Consider the following 18,175-nt stretch of genomic DNA (forward strand, 5'->3'; position numbering starts at 1 on the left):
GATGAAAAAGGGAGAAGCTAGGCTAGGCTAGCTAGCAGCACACAGTAGCTCTCTGGGCTTTGGAGGCAGTCTCAAGAACCCCCCACCCCCCCCCCCCCCCCCCCCCCGCCCCCCCCAACCACACCACCCTGTAATTTCCCTGGAGGCTGTCCCAGACCTCTTCCCCGTCCCCAGAGGCCAGTGCCACCTCAGCCGGGTCCTGCCAGCCGCGCTGTGGCTGCACCATAGCACAACCATAGTAATTAAAATGGATATTTTTGTTTGGGGGAACAAGAGGGATTTTTTTTTTTTTTTCCAAAGCTCTGGGCGGAAGTATTGCAAGACACCATCCAGCCCACACTGAGAAAACCATACTGATGTCTTTTTCAGTTCTGTGTTTGAGAGTGTGTGTACTGTATGCCAAAAGGGCAATATGGGGTTTCAGTTCCTCTTCTCGACAGTGTGTGTGCGACACCACAGTCAAGGATGCACAAGATAAAGCTTGAAAAACCACACAAACGCCGAACACCCCCTTTCCTCATGCACACGCTGACACAAAGACTCATTAGCTCGCCATATCTCCCCCCCCCCCACAGTCTTTAATGTCCTGTTTACAACACAAAAACAACCAGATCAGGACTGAAATCCAATCACGGGGCCGTGCAGGGCCCATCACGTCGGCCTCTGCAGGAGAGCTGAGGAGAAGCAGGCCTTGTAATCTCTGGACACTGTCCAAGGGAAACCAAACCTCAGGAGTCAAAACAAAACCGCACATAAAATCAGAGTTAAAACAGCAGCCGTTATTCAGCCCATCGTGACCCCGCCGGCACACACACACACACAGTGACACACATACACACACACACACACCCTTTGGCCCTTTGGTTTCACTGTATGCACACAGGGATCACTCCAACTTCAGCTGGGCTTCTCTCACATTGCCAAATTGTTTCAGGGTTGGTGACTTTGGGTTTTGACGCAGGCTTGTTCCTGTGTGTGAATACAATCACACTCAAACACACACACACACACACACACACACACACACACACACACACACACACACACACAGAGGGTCCATCCATATAAAGGAGACTGCCACTTAAGCGAGACGCACATCAGCCTACGCTATCTTTAGCAGCTGGGCTAAACTGTTAAAACCGCACAACAACCCTCCCCAGCCCTCTGAGAAAGCCTCCCCCAGACGACATATACGTAAGACTTCCTGGCTCTTTGGCAGCGGCTGCCCCTGGCACCTCCCTCCACGGTCGCAAGGTCACACGTTTAATTACACAGAAAGTAGTAATCTCACCAGACAGATGGCAAGCAGGCCGCCTCTCAATTACTTTATGCCCAATTGAATCATTACTGGTGTTATTTGCTAAATGATGGCGCACGCAGAAAAGTACCACAAAAAAACTGGATTTACGCTACAAGTGGGACGGGGGGGGGGGGGGGGGGGGGTTACAGGGTCGTGGCAGTGTTAGGGTAGAGAGGCAGATGTGCCTCTTGCCAAGCAACTGTGACAGAGATCAAAAAGGCGTGAAGAATACAAGCAAGGACCGTGTTAGCTTTTGGAGGAAAAAAAAATTGGGAGTTTAATACCAGAGTGATCAGCGCCAGACAAAACAGAGGCCCTTATTTTTCTCGAAACCAAAACCGGTACAGAACATTAGCCTATGTGGAAACAGTCGGCTCCCGGCAGCCCAGTCGAGGAAACCACAGGACAAGGCCAATTTAAACCGTGAAGAAAGTGTCTGTCCCTTAATAGTGAGCCAAGAAAAAAAGAGCAAGGATTTCTTGAGGGTTTTTTTTTTTTCCATTTAGGACAACCAGTTTTTTTCCTTTTGGGGGGGGGGGGGGGACTGACGTCTCAGAGGGTTAAGTTTCTTCCCTGATAACCTCTGAACAGCCAGTGTGAGCGACCCCATCTCAGCGCCGACCCCTGTCGATTCCTCACTCATCATTTCTCAGCTCCTCCTGCAAATAGCTTCTGTGAACAATTAGAGGTCGACTTTCCCAGCGTCTGAGACCACAGCACCTCAATCTCTGGCCAGTGGAGCTCAAACTGTCTATCCTGCTGGTGAGAGCCAAGAAACAAGATTCCCCTCAAGTTCTGGCCTCAATTGTACTATTTATTCATCACTGATTGTTGGTTAGGCCTCTGTCCGCCTGTGTATTATTGAACACCATCAGATAGCTAAATAACAGCAGATTAACTGTGCTGACTTCATTAATGTCAAGAAAAAATACATCTTGCTCAGTTCTTCCTGAAAATAATTGCCTGCTTATAACTTGGAAACTTTCTTCCCCATAATTGTTTGTGCCTACGTCTGTCAAATAAAACCTAAAATTAATGTCAAGCGTAAAAACAATGGGCACTACATATTGTAAGTCTGAGGTAAGTGTTTACTTCTAAGAGTAAGAAGGCCAACAGGTTGGTTTCCCTGGCTTGCATAACTTTCCAGCCATTAAACAGAGTTGTGGTGAAAAGCATTTGTCCAACCAGAGGCTGTAATACTGGCCGCTTGCCACTAACTGCGAACAGTTGTATTGAGAGGGACGTCCGCTGATGTAAAATGATCTGCGGGTGCATATCGAGAACGTCCATGTGGTTTGTTTTTTTTTCTCTTCTGGGTTGAGGTCAGGAATTGTCGGGGACTATAGGCAGCAGCCAGCAGTTGTTCCCTCATGGGGGTTGGGAAAGCATCTGGGAAGAAGTGAGCGGGTGGATCAGGAAAAGATGATGACTGGATCTGCTTCTTTTTTTTTTTTTTTACAGCAGAGGATTGTCAGATTGCACTCAAAAGGATCCCAGAGGCAAGTGGAGAAAATGAGAAGAGAGCATCATGGAAGTTCCTCCAGAAGCCTCAGAGGGCTTACAGTAATGGCTCCCAGGCACATTCACCACCCCACTTTCCTCAGGGGTCTGGGGTTTCCTGTTCCACTCTCCAGTTGTTGCCCTTGCTTCCTTTGGTAGAGAAGCTGCACTGCTGCTCAAAAGTACAGTTTTCACAATGCTTTACTTGGACATGAAATCATTAAATAGGAGTAGTTGGAGACATACTTCTCAGCATTTTCTAATTCCACTTGTTGGGTAATCAATGGGGCTTGTTCACTTTCCAATCCAAATATTTGTTAATCTCTGATTCTTTATCTTGTTCAGAATTTGACAAAACGTGTAAATACGTAGCTAACTATTGAAAAACACTAAACTGAACCAATAATTGCACTTTGGCTCTCATAACGGTGCTAATCAGCCCAATAAACCCTTTGGTGTTTGGATTCTTGGTAATTGTATTAAATTCCAACTTCTTCAAAATGAAAAGCTGCATAACAAAAGAACGCATCAGCCGGACTTTAGATGTTTGCAGGAAGTTTAATTCGTACTTTGAATGTTTGAGTAGAATTTGTTTAGCGGTTTTACTCAGATTTAGCTTTTTTAACAGAACGTGTTTGCCTGATTTTATGGTTTGAAACAAAGGCAAGAATGTTGAGAGCGGTAAAGTTTAAGTTTATTCCAGAGAAAGATAACATACTGTATATTACACTGTAAAAGCACAAAGCAAGAGTACAGCGTGTACAGTGTGTGCAGTTTAAAGAATGGCTCAGATGGTGCAATATACTGTATTTGTATAAAAACGAGATGAAAGTTACATTTCCATGATCAAGATTCGAATTTCATTCATGCAGTGTAAAAAACATCAGTCCATACGGTTTCCTTTAAGGAGGAGCTTTATCTTGAAATTGTCTGACAAGTCTGTGTCACTGCCTCCATCAAAGCAGCAGAAAATCAACTTTACAATGAACATGGGGAGGTCTATGTTTTTCTTCCTCTGCAGCATATTTAAGGTTTTGTTTGTAAGATTGTATAACTCAATGACCCAAGGATCTCGCCTTGTATCAATCACAGGACCCGAAACTCGATCAAATTTTTGATGTCACTAAAGTTGTTTTATGGTCAAAGAATGAAAATGTTAGACTGTGATGGAAACTTTAAATTAAACTCCTAACATACAGCATGTTTCAGTCTGAAGCCCCAGCACTGCAGTGAGGCATGCCCACTTGATCCCCCACTTGCAGTGAACTAACTCGTGCTGTGTCCCAATGGCCCCAAACTTCACTGTGGGCCCTGCAGTCTTTCCCCAGCTGCTATTCGCCAGGCATGGGCCGCAGCTCTGGCACCTGTCTTTGACAAGCCTCAGTATTCACACTGACTCTGGTTTCCTGAGGCCCATTGCCTGGCAGTCAGGTGACAAATGCTAACACACACACACAGCGCCTGGGACACAGAAAAAAAAACACACAGTACGCGCCGCAATCCAAATCTGCTGCACCGAGAGGCACTCGAGTATGATCCCCGCCACTTAAAAAGCATTGGCATCATAGCGAGAGAGGTCTTACTATGTGGTGTTTCGCCGTCTGATAGCGCAGCCCTGCTCAGAGTCAGGCTGTGGCTTGGAGCTGTAAACCAAAGCTTACCTCAACGTCTCTCAGCCGCCCCTCCACGCTCTAACCACTGTTTTTGCATACCGCTTGGCTTGTGTAACTGTTGAGTGGTTTTGCTCAAGCGAGACAATGGCTGCGTAACAGACTAAGCAGAGCGAAGCCATCTAATGTCAAACGGTTCCAGGAGTTGATAAACACAGTTCTGTCCACGCTAAATAAGAAAAAAAAAAAACCCCAATGGAATTAGGTTGAGCTAGCTAAAGAGGTTTTGCTTGATAAATGAAGCGATTACACATCGCCCCAGGTGGAGGCTGCCATTGTTCTCACCGTAGGATCTCTCAGGTGATCCCGTCACGGCATTTGCAGCTTTGTCGACTCGCAGCAAACATCAGCATTCAGACAGTAAATACAACTTAATTGGAAACTCAAACAAGTTCAGAGAGAGTATCAAGGTCAGTCTCAGAGAGTTGTACCACCAACACACATGATGTGTCAATATTTTAGCTTTTGATGCAGCTGCTCTTTCAAACAACTCACGTCTAATTATATGGCATTAAAACATCTTGTCAGGACACATCTTGTCAGGACACTTCTCCGTAAAGTTATTTCACCGCTGTGGCATATGGAAAAAGGGGGCATTTAACTTTCAGGATGTAGGTGCTGACAGGAGCGGATTGAGCTCGCCGTACTGCAAAGCATCCTGGTACTCACTCTGCAGGCCAGCAGACCACAGCCATGTTTCTCCACCTCATTTGCAAAGCAATCCTGCTTCCCTCCCACTCAATGCCCTCAGTGCATCTTTTTGTCATTTCTCCGTCTAGGCTTCATTTGTTTGTCCACTGAGATGGCAAAGGGGGGAAGAGGGGGGAGAGGGGGGGGGGGGAGGGGGGGAGAGAGAACGTGGAACCAGGTCTCAAGGAGACTTCTCTGTAACCAAAAAGCATCTTCACATGCTGGAAAAAAAAAAAAATGAAGCAACCACTGAGCCAACACACACACATTCACCTCTCCCCCGCCTGACTAATGTGCCCTGACACTCGTACATCACCCGTAAATTGGCCAAATGAATTAACCACGGCCCCTGCTTAGCTTTACGGGCTTTAAATGGATTTTCTCCTCTCCAGGTCTGTCCAATAATTGCATTTATCCATCTTGTTGAAGCCAGGTTTACACACTCCTAAAGATCATGCCAATCCCCGGATGCATTTTCCGCTCTGGTGGCAAGAGAGTGAGAGATTTGTCATTGGATCATAACAGGTAATTCAAACAACAATTAGCCTGACGACGACGCCGTATGTCAATGTCTGGCTCCTCGCAGGACAGGACCTTGGTTGGAGTGATGTCGTGCCTTCTGTCTCCTCTTCTGGCTGGATATCTTCTTGCTCCCTTTCTCTTCATATCTTAAGAGTGATAAATCAATCCTAGCATTGATCTTTATCTATCATCCTAGCCTGCAGGTTAAAACAGCAAACACCCTCAGCGGAGAAAAGTAGAGGCTGTAAGTCTTGCACTATTTCATCGTTTCAGCTGGAGAGCTGAGGCAGAGCTGTGAACGCCGGCATCAGTGGGGGTCATCTGTGCACTTGTGAATGTTTGAACAGAAGTGCATTAGACACTGGGGGGGGGCCCAGAGGACAATTCAGCTATGTAAACATGCAGCAACTTCCTTCCCTCGGCTCCTCCAGGCCCTGCACAGAGACAAGCCACTGTTTAAACAGTGCACACAGCATTCCTGTGCCTGGGCCCCGGCCAGCTGCTGCATCCTCACTGCAGGCCTGCCCGGCCGCCTGAGCACAGACAGATACAGGCCTTACAACAGCCAGGGTCATCCTCGACACACAAAGGGCTTTTATAGACATGCAAAACTGGCCTCCTCTGACACAAACGCTCCAAAGCGCAACGCTGACTACTACCCTCACTGCCAAAGTCCAAGCTAACCTCCCACGGAAAGAAACATTAACTATTGAGTAGCCTGAAATCATCACGTCGCCAAAGGATCCATCCTGAAATCTTGAGCGCTTGGCGCCACAGTAATGACAAAGCTGGAAATGTATCTTTATTGTTTTTTCAAATATGCAAAGTGTGGTGGCCAATAAAGATAAATGGGGGCAGTAAAGAAAGATAAAGAGCGTCTTGGTTCTAAAGGGCATCGTGACGTTTTTCACATGACACAAAGGCCAACTTCGCTTAGCTAGGCCAGTGTCGAAGCTTAACTTTCATTATGACTAAACAGCTTTTATTTCTATTTAATGTCCGGAATTGACCTTTGGCTATCATGCCAACAATGAGTAAAGTTAAATACTGGCTGTTTGACAAAGATGATAATATGTCAACCACGGGCCAAACAGTGTTTTGGAAAACAAGAGTTTTAGACTGTAGGTGTTAAACCAAGTGACACAATGTCAAAGGCTAGTAACTCCTTGCATGTCAAAGTTGGGGGTTTGTGTTGGTAATTTTGGAGGGGTTGTTCTCCTCCAATGAAATGTATGTAATCTCTCATTCTGACAGTTTTAAGAAGGGATGGCCACAGCAGGGGAAGGTGTGTGCCGGAATGCTCCAGAAGCTGCAGCAGATAAAACCAAATGAAAAAAAAAAATCCTCCTGAGATCATTCTCGTATCACGTATATATACGTGAATATGTGCAGCATGAATTGTCATTGAATGTTTTACACACAGGTCGAAACACGCTGTTTCCTACACTTGGTTTTATCGTAGCTGAGTGGCTGCAACCATCACTTCCTAAACATCAGTAGATCAGCGCTGAGCACCATGCGTGAAAATCAGTGAGTCCTTATTTCTATGAAATAGAATAGGGAAAGTAGATCTGCATCGTTCTCCCCTTTGACAGCGCCACGACCGTCAGCTTAGTGCCTCCGTCTGTCTCTCTGCCTGTCATGTCATCCCTTCTGGCAGGACACTGAAGGCCACTCACTCATCTCACCTCGGAACAGTTGTCCAAATAAGTCAGTCTATTCACTCTGACCCCTGGGGGGAGGGAGGCCATTGACAATTCACTCTGCGGGTCAGTTTATTCACTGCTGGATTTGACCCTCAACACTGTGGATGCTCCTTAGATTATACATTTTTAGTGCTATGCATATTGAAAGTGCTTTTTTTTTTTTTTTTAAAGATTTATTTAGGGCAAAGAAAATTAAGAGACATATATTTGATAGCAAAATGTGTTTAATTTTTCAGTACTCAGTCTCTTTAATTAATGTCTCTATGACAGCAAATGTATTTAAAATTTCGCACAACCAATCATGTTGCTTGAAGCTGCATTTTAGGGCAAAATAAACACTCCATTACCTACACAATGGCTGGCAAATGAATGCTGATGTGCTACTCATAGGCCATGTGTGGATGTGACAAGCTGTTCACATGAAATGTTATCTCGAGCAGTACACAAGTTGACAGCTGTCTCTTTACAAGAGTCGCATTATTATTGTGTTTAAATAGGTTTCTAACAGCTGGTTAAAGAGCTAACATGGGAATTTACTCTTAATCTGTTTTCCATTGGAATTGGTTCATCAGTTAGAGGGGGGGGGGGGGGGACGAGAGGAATCTAATGCTGTTCAACACACAGCTCGCCAGTCAGTGCAAAGGGGTTACATCTTATTAGCCTTGTGCATTTTTGAGTAATCTCGCCAGCATTTTTTTCCCCTGGAAATCCGAACATAATCCGCAGATTAGTAGATGAATTTATTTCTGCCTTGCTCTCTTAAACCTTCCTCACCTTTTGCAGGCGGTTATGAATCCAGCACCTTTAACGGCAAAACAAGCAGACGATCACCTCATTAGTGGACTCACTTCGCTTCTCAGACACACACACACACAATCACACACACAGCCCTCGGAGCTTATCCTGCTACAATTAAAAGTTTAATTAGTAGATTAAAAATACATTGACTGGAGTTTTATCACCTAAACTCCTCGATTATGTGTTTAGCACACACAAAGTGCCTCCTTCCCATCAGAGCCATTTTGAACAGATTATCTGCGTCCATAAAAATCCCGTGACAACTTGAAGACTGGAGATACAAACTAGCGGAAACAAGCTGCTAAAAAACAGTGTATGTAGCTCAACTGGTTTAAATACGTGCGATGGTATCTACATTGTAAATCATGTAACAGGAATTATACTATTGCAGAATGTAGAGGCGAAAAAACTCCATTAAGATGAGGTGAGGATGAGGTGAGGAGGTCATTTCCTACCACTGCCTTCTGATTATGAATGTATAAGAGCTAAAAATGTATAGAATTAACTGTATTTTTAAAAGGTGTTAGCATGAATGAGATTCTTCTTTTGTGGTACGTTCCAGAGCATTCTACCACATCCATGAAAGGCTGGTGTACCACAGGTGTTCGCTGCACACTGGCACGGCTAGTCATTATCTAGCCCAACATGATCATTAGGAGCTGTGATGGCAGTGTGGCACCTCCTCCCTGTGCGAACATACACACACACACACACACACACACACAAGGCTGAAAAAAAAAAAAAAAAAAAAAAAAACCTGTGGTGGAGACTCAAGCACTGCTATCAGTTGTTGTAAAAAAAGGGGTGAGAGGGGAAGCTCCTTTCTCAACGAAAAAGCATGTCAGCGGCGGTGCACTTTGACCCTTCCCAAACCCACTCCACAATCCAAACAGAAGGCCAGCACCACCAGGATTCCTCCAGCGTCACAGCCGCCCTCTCACACAGAGCTTTCGGGGCTTTTTTTTCTTCTTCTTTAATATATAACGGTGATTAGGCCCAGAAGCGCAGAAAGCAATGTGAAAAAAAAAAAAAAAAAAAATGGGTCGGGAAATATTTTCCTGCTCCAATCTGTGTTCAATCCCTGCTGGGTTTTATTTTATGTTTCTTTTTTTTCTTTTTTTTTTGTAAACGGGAAGATAAATGTGAAGCCTAGGGGCACCATTGTTTGGACATCTAACCAGGAACTGTCGCTGCTCTCATTGCCCCGGCATTAACAGCAATTATGCGCTCTATTCAGACGGCTTTTGTGCGTCCGACCCCCTGCCCTCCCCTCGCTCTCGCTCCGTCCCCCCCCCTTCCACACACACACACGCTGTTCCAACACACATTTCCCGCTTCTCTTTGCCCCCTCCCAAGCCCGTGCTTCCCCTCCCACTCTGCTACTGGCGAACTCATTTGGCTACTGGAGCACTCTGGTCCCATTATGAATGAACTTACAGAAATATGCACATTCAGGCGAGGAAACTACGGGGAGGAAAAAGAAGACATGCACATACCAGAAGCATTTTCTAAACAATTCTACACACTACATGCTGTAGATGTTAGAGTAATAGGACATTAGCATAGTAACTTTTAATATAGTTACATTTACGATGCACATTCAACGAGATACTTAGAGAAACACTGCAACTTGCTTGTAAATGATAGCTTCAGGGGTTTGTGACGAAGACACTTAGTAGAAGTACCAACTCGAGCTAATCTTTAAGATAGCTCATTTGAACCACGCAAGTTCAATCGATAGCTCCTATAACCTTGTCTTCGCAGCTGAGCGCGCAAACAGTGAAAACTCGGGTCTGTATTTTTAAAAGCTCAATAAAAGTTCACTGCATCGGATGGAAAGGGAGATTAAAGCCTCAAGTTTGACTGAGCAGACACTTATCAAAAGTGTCCTGTCCTGTTTTCTGTACTGGGGGGGGGGGGTTGAACAGATTCGCTTTGCACTGTCCTGCCACCATATCCAAAAAGAGAGAGAGAGGAAACAGAGACAGCCAATAAATGGCAGATTCTGCACTGATTTTGAAATGCAGGGGAATGTGAAACGTAACGGATAAATAGAAATAATGCAACATGCCCTGTGTATTGTTACAAGTCTACATTCTGTCTACATGCACGCACACACAATCGTTTCATTTCCATGTTCGAGGGAGCCCCGAGCCCTGTGGGCCAGGAGCAGAGCCAGCCTATATTTAACAGATGACAAAAGTTGCATTCCAGATGTACAGTACTATCTTTGTGTGGAGCTCTATAGAAATGCATGGGAGAAAGAGGGAGCAAAGGGAAGGGGGGGGGGGGGGGTGCTGCTTGGAGAGTGTGCTGGTGGTTGTGTTTGGGGGGTAGTGGGGAGGGGGTACACTGAGGGGCTGTGAGGGGGCACTAGTGCACAGCTGCTAAACTAATGCCTTTTTTCTCTATGCTCAGGCACAGAAAAAGTAGAGTGTGGTGGCTCACTGAGAGAAACAGGAGGTGGAAAATGAATTCATCCATTCTGATAATATTTGCACGAAATAAAAAAAAAAAAGGGAAGAGAAAAAGAAGAAGAAAAAAAAAAAACATCCAGGCTGTGCTAATGAGTAACAGGCATAATCTGCTACATTGAAGTCAAAATTAGGCATCAGATTAGCTGTTATTACATTAAAAAACAATTAAGTCAATGATTTAATTAAAAAAAAAAAAAAAAAAAAAGGTTCCACACCAAACCAAGCTTGACTGCAGCTGAGTTTAAGCGACACCCAAACCCAGCTCGCACCACCACCAGGGATCCACCACTCGCTTTGCACCAGTTACAAATCTGATAAGAAACACACTCACAAATTGACAGTTTTTTGTTGTTGTTTTTTTCGGTTGTTTTTTTTTTTTTTTTTGGGGGGGGGGGGGGGGTTTGCTTGTGTGATGTTTCGGAGCAGAGTGACAGATAGATGAGCTCTCACAATGCTCAGCCTGCCAACATCATCAGCTTTAGACAATTAAGCCCTGCCAGCGACGAGAATATATATTGTTTCTTTCTTGGTAAATATTTGCAGCACAAATCTTTTTTCCATTCATTCACCAGGCACCAACAAAACCTTACTGTACTCCTTCTGCCCGTCTCTCTGAGTCCCCACCACCACCACCCCTACATCTGCGATTCATTGACTTTACAATTTACCACATGTCGAGATGGGAGAGGTCGAGCCTCCATCTGAATCACAGCACAAATATGCGAGTGATTTATTGTTTTAAAAACCCCGGGCCGATTTAGTGCAACTCCACTTTTCCTGAGCATTACTCCTATTGGCAGACCATGAACAATTACAGTTTGGACTAATTAAGCTCAGAGAATGTGCTGCGCACCGCTAATGTCTAGCAGGCCCCAATTTTAGTTTAATGGTGCCAAACTTTGCTTCCCAGCCCCCCCCCCCCACACACACACACACACCCCACCCCCCCCTTCTCCTCCTCCTCCCACCCCTTTCTCTAACTTAACTCCTCAAATCCAAAGCAGATTGTGCTTTTTATGACTGTTTATTGAGTCGAGGAAAAAATAAGGACCTTTTTCTTCCCCCCCCCCCCCCTCTCTCTCTCCTCGCATGGGATGAGAGGAGCAGAGCGAGAGCGAGCGAGCGAGAGAGAGAGAGAGAGAAAGAGGAAGAGAAGGAGCACAAAAAGGAGTAGTGGGAGGGAGAGAGAGCGGGAGCCGCTTCCGCCATACTTTGTAAACAAAAGTGATTTGCAAGACAAAAGGAGCGCAACCTTCCGACTAAATTCAGAGTGCATTTTGCGGCTAGGGGCACAAATTGTGGCCGCGTCGTGCCACCAAACCCCCCTGTGGACACCAATTAGGCCCCATTAACATGTAAAGCCAATTTGATAAGGTGTGAGCCCTATCCCTTAAATCCGCATTAAAATCTTTCCTCTTGTCACAGCCAAAAATCCATTTACAGCAGCCAAACACACATAATCCATATGATATACCATTGTTATGCTTATGCTGCTGCCGTGTTAAGGAAAGATACTGTCTGTCTGTGTCAATTATGGCAGATAAGGCCCGAGCAATGTGTGCACGTGAGCACAAAGGCAGGCGATGTTGCATTCACTTACTGCATGTTCATTACAATAATCTGAGCAGAAAAGCCTCCATTATTTCTCCCTAATATAAAGAGCCATAAAGGAGGAAGTCAGCCCACCTCGAAGGGGATTTATTTTTCCAAAAGGTGAATCTGCGGCGACGTGGGCAACCCTGGAAGCGAAACAAAGAGGGGGAAAAAAAGGGGAGAAAAGCTATTGTTTCAACTACACAAAGCCCTTCCACCGTCTTGTAGTGGAATCGCCACGGGTCTGGGAGCGTCGTTTTTTTTTTTTTTGTGTGTGTGTGTGTGCTCTAAACACAGCAGTTGATGCTCGGTGTCACCCCCCCCCACCCCCCCCCCCCCCCCACCACCACCACCACCACCACAACCCCCTTCCTACTTTATAGCTCTTTTTCAAACTAGTTGTAATTACACGTCGAAACTCAAAACCTCCGCCAAAAGTCTCCAGGCTTGGAGAATTATGGGGCCAGGGGTGGCGTCAAATATCTTAACATTCATAAGTCCGAGAGGCAGTAAATAAAGCCAGTGGATTTACGGCCCTGCAGCCCCCGATGCAGGAGAGCCGGCCGCACAGATCCTGCTCTCCCCTCCCTGAGCTTCTGCGGTCTCTCAGACCTGTTGAGGTGTGATGTTAGCCCACAGCACCGGAGTTAACCCGCCGCCTTTTTTCACAAGACCTGTGTAAGCAGCGGCAGGAAACAAAAAGTAGACACAGAGAGGAAGGGAGATAGAGAAAGCGGGAGGGAGCATAAAAGGATGGAAAACCAGGGTGAACTGGGCAGGCCACTTCTCCAATTGGACCTCCACCCAGTGATCTAGCAGGCCCTTGTGTGAGGTTTAGGGAGGAGGAGAGGAAGCAGGAGAGGAAGGCTTTTAAAAGCTCGGGCACAAAATCATGTCAAATTGCTAAATGATGCTAAACTGTGAGTCTCCTTGGACTAAGGTGGTAGGAAAAACAAATTGTCACTGATTATAGCTCCCAGAGGTCAAACAAATTATGTAAACCACCACATGCAGGATTGTTTTCCCTTTCCAAAGCATGTTAAAACAGAAATTAAGGAAAGGAAGCAGAATGTCAAAATAGATCCGGATTGGTGCCAAATGACAAAACAAAATTGCATTTTTTTTATAATTTAGCTTTTGAACAAAATGCTCATATTTGCGCTTCACAGAAATAAGCAAACACATTTAAATTATAATATCTTAAAATGTAGAGAGAGAAAAAAAATAAAAATTCAAAGGCCCAGATTCTCAAAACTGAAACTGAAATAAAAGCAGAGCATCGCCCAAACCATGAGGAGCAGACGAAGAAGAAAAGGAAACGCCAGCGAGAATCAAAGGGCTCAAAGACAGAGAAAAAGAACCCACCGCAAATACACTGGCAGTCATATTCAGCGCCTCACATGACATGTTAGGGAGTAAGACAGCTAATCAATGTCCAGGTGAATTATTTATGCCAGCTTTAAGTCTAATACATTTATATTACAGCGACCGCTCACTTCAAAGCTCTAATGGCTGGACACACAGGGCGCTGCAGACAGTGGGGGCCGAGGCTCCACGCGAGCCGAAAACCATGTTCTTCTAGAGTCGCTGCTCAGGTAGATCTGTGAATTAAGGTGCAATAAACACAGTCTTCTAATTTGCCGCAGAGGCGAGGTGTTTTTAACATTTGATTAATGACTTCTTTGTCTGGTTTACACGAAATCAATGTCCAGTCAAATCCAAAAAGAAGAGTTAATCCAAGAACATTCACGTTGTATTTGTTTATGACAGAGCTTTGCTGTTGCGAGTTATCGCAGAAAATAGTTCTTCAGATGTGGAAGCACAAGGGCAAAGGTCAACACGGTCTCGCCGCAGCATCCTCCAGCCATGCTCCAAAATTGACTGCTTTCCTACCTGCTGCATAAGCACAATGAACTGAGAGGCGCTTCACGGACTGCAACAGAACACAACGCTGCGATAACCACAAAGAAAACTACAAAACCTCCCTGCCTCCGAAACAAGGAAGTGCCTCAGCTCAAATCATGTGTGTTGTTGTCAATGCGTGTTTGTGTCAGCGCTGATGAGAATAATGAGTGACTAATTCCAAATCGCAGCCAGTAGTGTTAACAAGGCCGGCTGACTAAGAGGGAAAGAATGGCAAAATGTTCTCTTATGAGCATATGCTGGGAATGATCAAATCTGTTCAGCCATAAAAATAAAAAAAAGAGACACTCACACAAACAAGTAACGAGAGAATTGTGTAAGCAGCAAAAAAATATTTTTCAAGTGAAACGCTGGGTGATCATGTGGAACTCATGGGCAAAAATTGTGTCAAACACAAAAGAAGGCATTATGTGTCAGGTGTGCATTTATTTAACAAACAAGAAATTCAGGTGACAAATATCAGTTTCGTTAGCCAGAGCTGAGGTGGAGTTGGTGGTAGGGTCACATTTCCTAATGCCTGGTCTTTGCCTTAGCCTTGTAAAATGAGATGACAGGTCCTAAAGTGCAGACTTGTAATTGCAACCGTTTAAAATAGGGGGGCAAAAAAAAAAAAAAACACACCCGTGGTTTGAGAAAATTATTCCACTTAAGGGTTGCACATTGCCCAGTGGGACTAGCGAGGTGCTGAGCAAATGAGTAAGTGTGCATAATTATAGCGCTGCTGATTGTGTCTAAATAACATGAATTTATTTATAAATACGGGTTTACATGGCACATGCTTTTTTATTACAAAAAAAAGGCAGTGGTTTCCTCATTAGAAACAAATGTGGTGCACATGCAGAGCACAAGTGTTGCACAATCGCAACCTCTCAATAACTCACATTTGTTGAATTAAATAAATGATTTTTTTTTAAATGCATTGGTAATGTGTAAGGGGGAAAAAAATCAAGATTTTTATTTTTTAATGCATGCACCTTTAACCTGATGCCTCTACACGTTTTGACACATGCAAATCACTTTGACAAGTTTATTTGCATATTGATTTTATTTGTGCTTTTTTTACATTGCTTCGCACAGCGTGCAGCATGTCAGAGAGTCAGTGTGAAGGTCTGAATGCTCATGCAGCTTGAGTTAGAAAAAAAAAAGAGCATGTTTGATGAGGCTGTGCAAACACGAGCCAAGTGCATAATTCAGTGGGTTAAAAACATGCAACTTCTGCACAGAATACCAGCCGAAGCCTGCACATTAATGACGTTATAATTACAACAATAGTAATTATAACAACATTCATACATTCGGAAAATGGTGTGTCGTCAATTTCAAAGTTTTAAGAATAGAAAATAAAGTTTAAAAAAAAAAACAAATACACGTCAGATTTTTTCTTTTTAAGATATCATTTTTCTTTTTTTCCCTCGCGCTTAGCACAGTTAGCATGCTAGCTGCCGTGCACAAACACACACACAGGCTGCAGGCGGACATGCATGCCATTGTACTGTACACTTCACGAGCAGTTGCAAAACTTGGCTCTACATTTTTTTTATCGGCTTCTCTTTCTGGGTGACAACTCTCCGTGTCTGTATGCCTTCTGTTTCTACCCTCTGTGAGCATGTGTGTGTGTGTGTGTGTGTGAGACAGGAGTGTGTGTGTGTGTGTGTGCACATACAGTGGTAAATAAATGAACTTACTGTGCGTGCTGTTGGAGAAAGTGATCCATTGGGAAGGTAGGGGCTTGTGATATCGGGGATCATTATAAATGGATAGCCCGGGTACGGTGGGCTCTTGAACAGCCCTCCATCTTGCCTTTTCGCAGCTAACATGGCGGGGGGGGGGAAAAAGAAGAAAACTTTTTTTTATAAAGTGGCCTTGAGAAGTTTATTTTTTTTATTTTTACCCCTCCACATTTATGCATTAGAGGGAGTAAAGCGGGGGGGCATATCCCTCCGCCGGGCACATGTAATGTCATGGTGCAGAAAGTAAATGAAGAGAGAGGAAGAATAAAGCAGAAAAAACTCACCCTCCTCTAAACTTTCTCTTGTTTTGTCTCTGAAAGTTTCAGATCTAGGCGGAGGCCGTCTTTCCGCCTTGAAATGCAATGAAACACAGGGATTGCGTTAAAGTTAAAGGAGACAGTTAACTTTCTCTTTTCAAGTGTTAACATGTCACAAATGTACAGGCCTCTAACTTTACTTTAAAACAGCGGCTGAACGGGAGGGGAGCACGACCGATCCCAACTTACCTCCGAGTCCGACGAGCTGTTCTGATTCGTTTCCGACTCGTTTACGAGAGAAGATTTGACATCGGCTAAATCCCTTTCTGCCGACGAGTTCTCCGAAATTTTCTCTTCCTGTTCTCCTTCGTCTTTGAAGGAAATCATTTCATCGTTTGCACCCAGATCGTCCCCTCCACCGCCGTTGAGTTGCGGCATTTTTTCCCCCCCGTGCAAAAAAAATGTTCTATGGTTTGTTTTTTTTTAAAAGACGGGGGAGCAAAAAAACACGAAGTTTAAAAAAAAAAACAACCTTGATCTCGGGGATCGAGAAAGTCCGAGTGTAAGTTTTTTGGGGGGGTCTTGTCTTGTATTGGCGTTTTCCAAAGCTCTGGCCGGTTGGTAGAAAAGTCAAAAAAGAAGGGAATCTTGGCAGAAAAAGGGAGCCGGAGAAGGAGCCGAGCCGCTCGGATTGAGTGAGTTGAAGTTGGTCGGAGTGGTTTTCAGTTCAAAGGCGGCGCTGATTGACAGATAGAGAGGGATGGAAATAGAGAGAGTCTGGATTCAGGATTATTGACAGGGAGAAACACACAAGAAACTAATGAGATTCAAACAGGGAGGGACCTGAAGTGACGTTTTCATAAATAGGAGGAAGAAAAAAAAAAGGAGAGAGGGAGGGAGAGAGAGAGGGGGAGAGAGAGAGAGAGCAGGCGGAGGACTGCGGTGAAAAGCATGTGAGGAGGAAAAAGGCAGTTTGGGAGCAGGACAGTGATGGTAAAATAGGAGGAAGATAGGAAGTTGCTAGAAAATGTGGATTAAACGCACACATGGGCGGTCTCCTGGTGGAAGGAAAAAAAAAAGGAGGCACTTCCTGAGGCTGTTTGACTCAACCAGTCTGTCACACTGAAGCCAAATTAAGTGAAAACTCCAGTTTAAATTTAAGTTTCTACTTTATTTCAACCTATCCTTCACATTAACGCACAATAACCTACTTTTCCTTCTCTTTTTTTTTTTTAGCTTACTAAATACCAGAGGCCAATCAAAGCAGAATAAAAGCATTTTTACTCCAAGCTTGTTTTCCAATTTTATCTGCTTTGTCAGTTCCTTTAGATCTATTTTTCATTGTATTAGATAATGTTTCCTCAGATCTATTTTTTGGGACGGAGGGTGTTATTGCATCCTGCTTTTCTTGACAGGTGTGAAGTCCTGTGGGACTAACCTGAATTCCTCACTGGCAGCACAGACTGCTTTTATATAAATGGTTTTTTTTTTATTGTTTTTGTTTAATCTTCTCCCTCAGCAGACAGACTGGACACAAATAACTGATGCAGATTTGGATGCTCTATTTCTGTGCGTCCTATAGAAATACTGGTCGCCTAAACAAAGACATAGAGAACATAATGTGCACTGAAAGTGATCTCAGAATTTTACCAAAATAAATTACTTAAATCATAAGATATTCCTTTCATGTATATGTCTACAAGAGCATATTTTGCTTTTTTGGCTTTTGTTCATTTAATGTGAACAACAGTTATTATAAGAGGTTAATAGGCATTTTTAAATGGGCTGTTGACTTTATTAATTACTAAAGATTATAAAGGAAGACAATGTATTCGAAAAGGAGAAAATGCTAAATATTGAATGATTTACTTTAAGATTAATACGGGTCAACACAACATTGTACCACACAAAAGCCTGCCGTTTCTATCTGAAATGTATAGAAGCAATAAGGGGGAGGACCTTTGTGTGTGTGTGTGTGTGTGTGTGTGTGTGTATTTATTATGATGAGC

The 18,175-nt window shown here is 44.1% G+C and overlaps 1 protein-coding gene across 28 annotated transcripts in view; it reads right to left on the minus strand.

Annotated features, from left to right (window-relative positions):
- The window catches only part of tcf7l2 (transcription factor 7 like 2), an 87,426-nt gene extending 70,240 nt beyond the window's left edge, over window positions 1–17,186 (minus strand). For 5 of the 28 annotated variants that reach the window (XM_079333780.1, XM_079333781.1, XM_079333776.1 and 2 more), the window contains exons 1-3: window positions 16,416–17,180; window positions 16,194–16,260; window positions 15,865–15,989 (exon numbers count right to left, since the gene is read on the minus strand). In XM_079333780.1, the coding sequence (XP_079189906.1) occupies window positions 15,865–15,989; window positions 16,194–16,260; window positions 16,416–16,604 (381 nt within the window). In that variant the 5' untranslated portion in view covers window positions 16,605–17,180. Of the gene's footprint in view, window positions 1–15,864; window positions 15,990–16,193; window positions 16,261–16,415 lie in introns of all 28 variants that reach the window. The other 23 variants (XM_079333761.1, XM_079333758.1, XM_079333778.1 and 20 more) reach the window with 12 other exon arrangements.
- Between the last annotated feature and the right edge of the window lie 989 nt (window positions 17,187–18,175).

The sequence above is a fragment of the Symphodus melops genome (assembly GCF_947650265.1).
Source record: "Symphodus melops genome assembly, chromosome: 21".
NCBI classification, from domain to species: domain Eukaryota; kingdom Metazoa; phylum Chordata; class Actinopteri; order Labriformes; family Labridae; genus Symphodus; species Symphodus melops.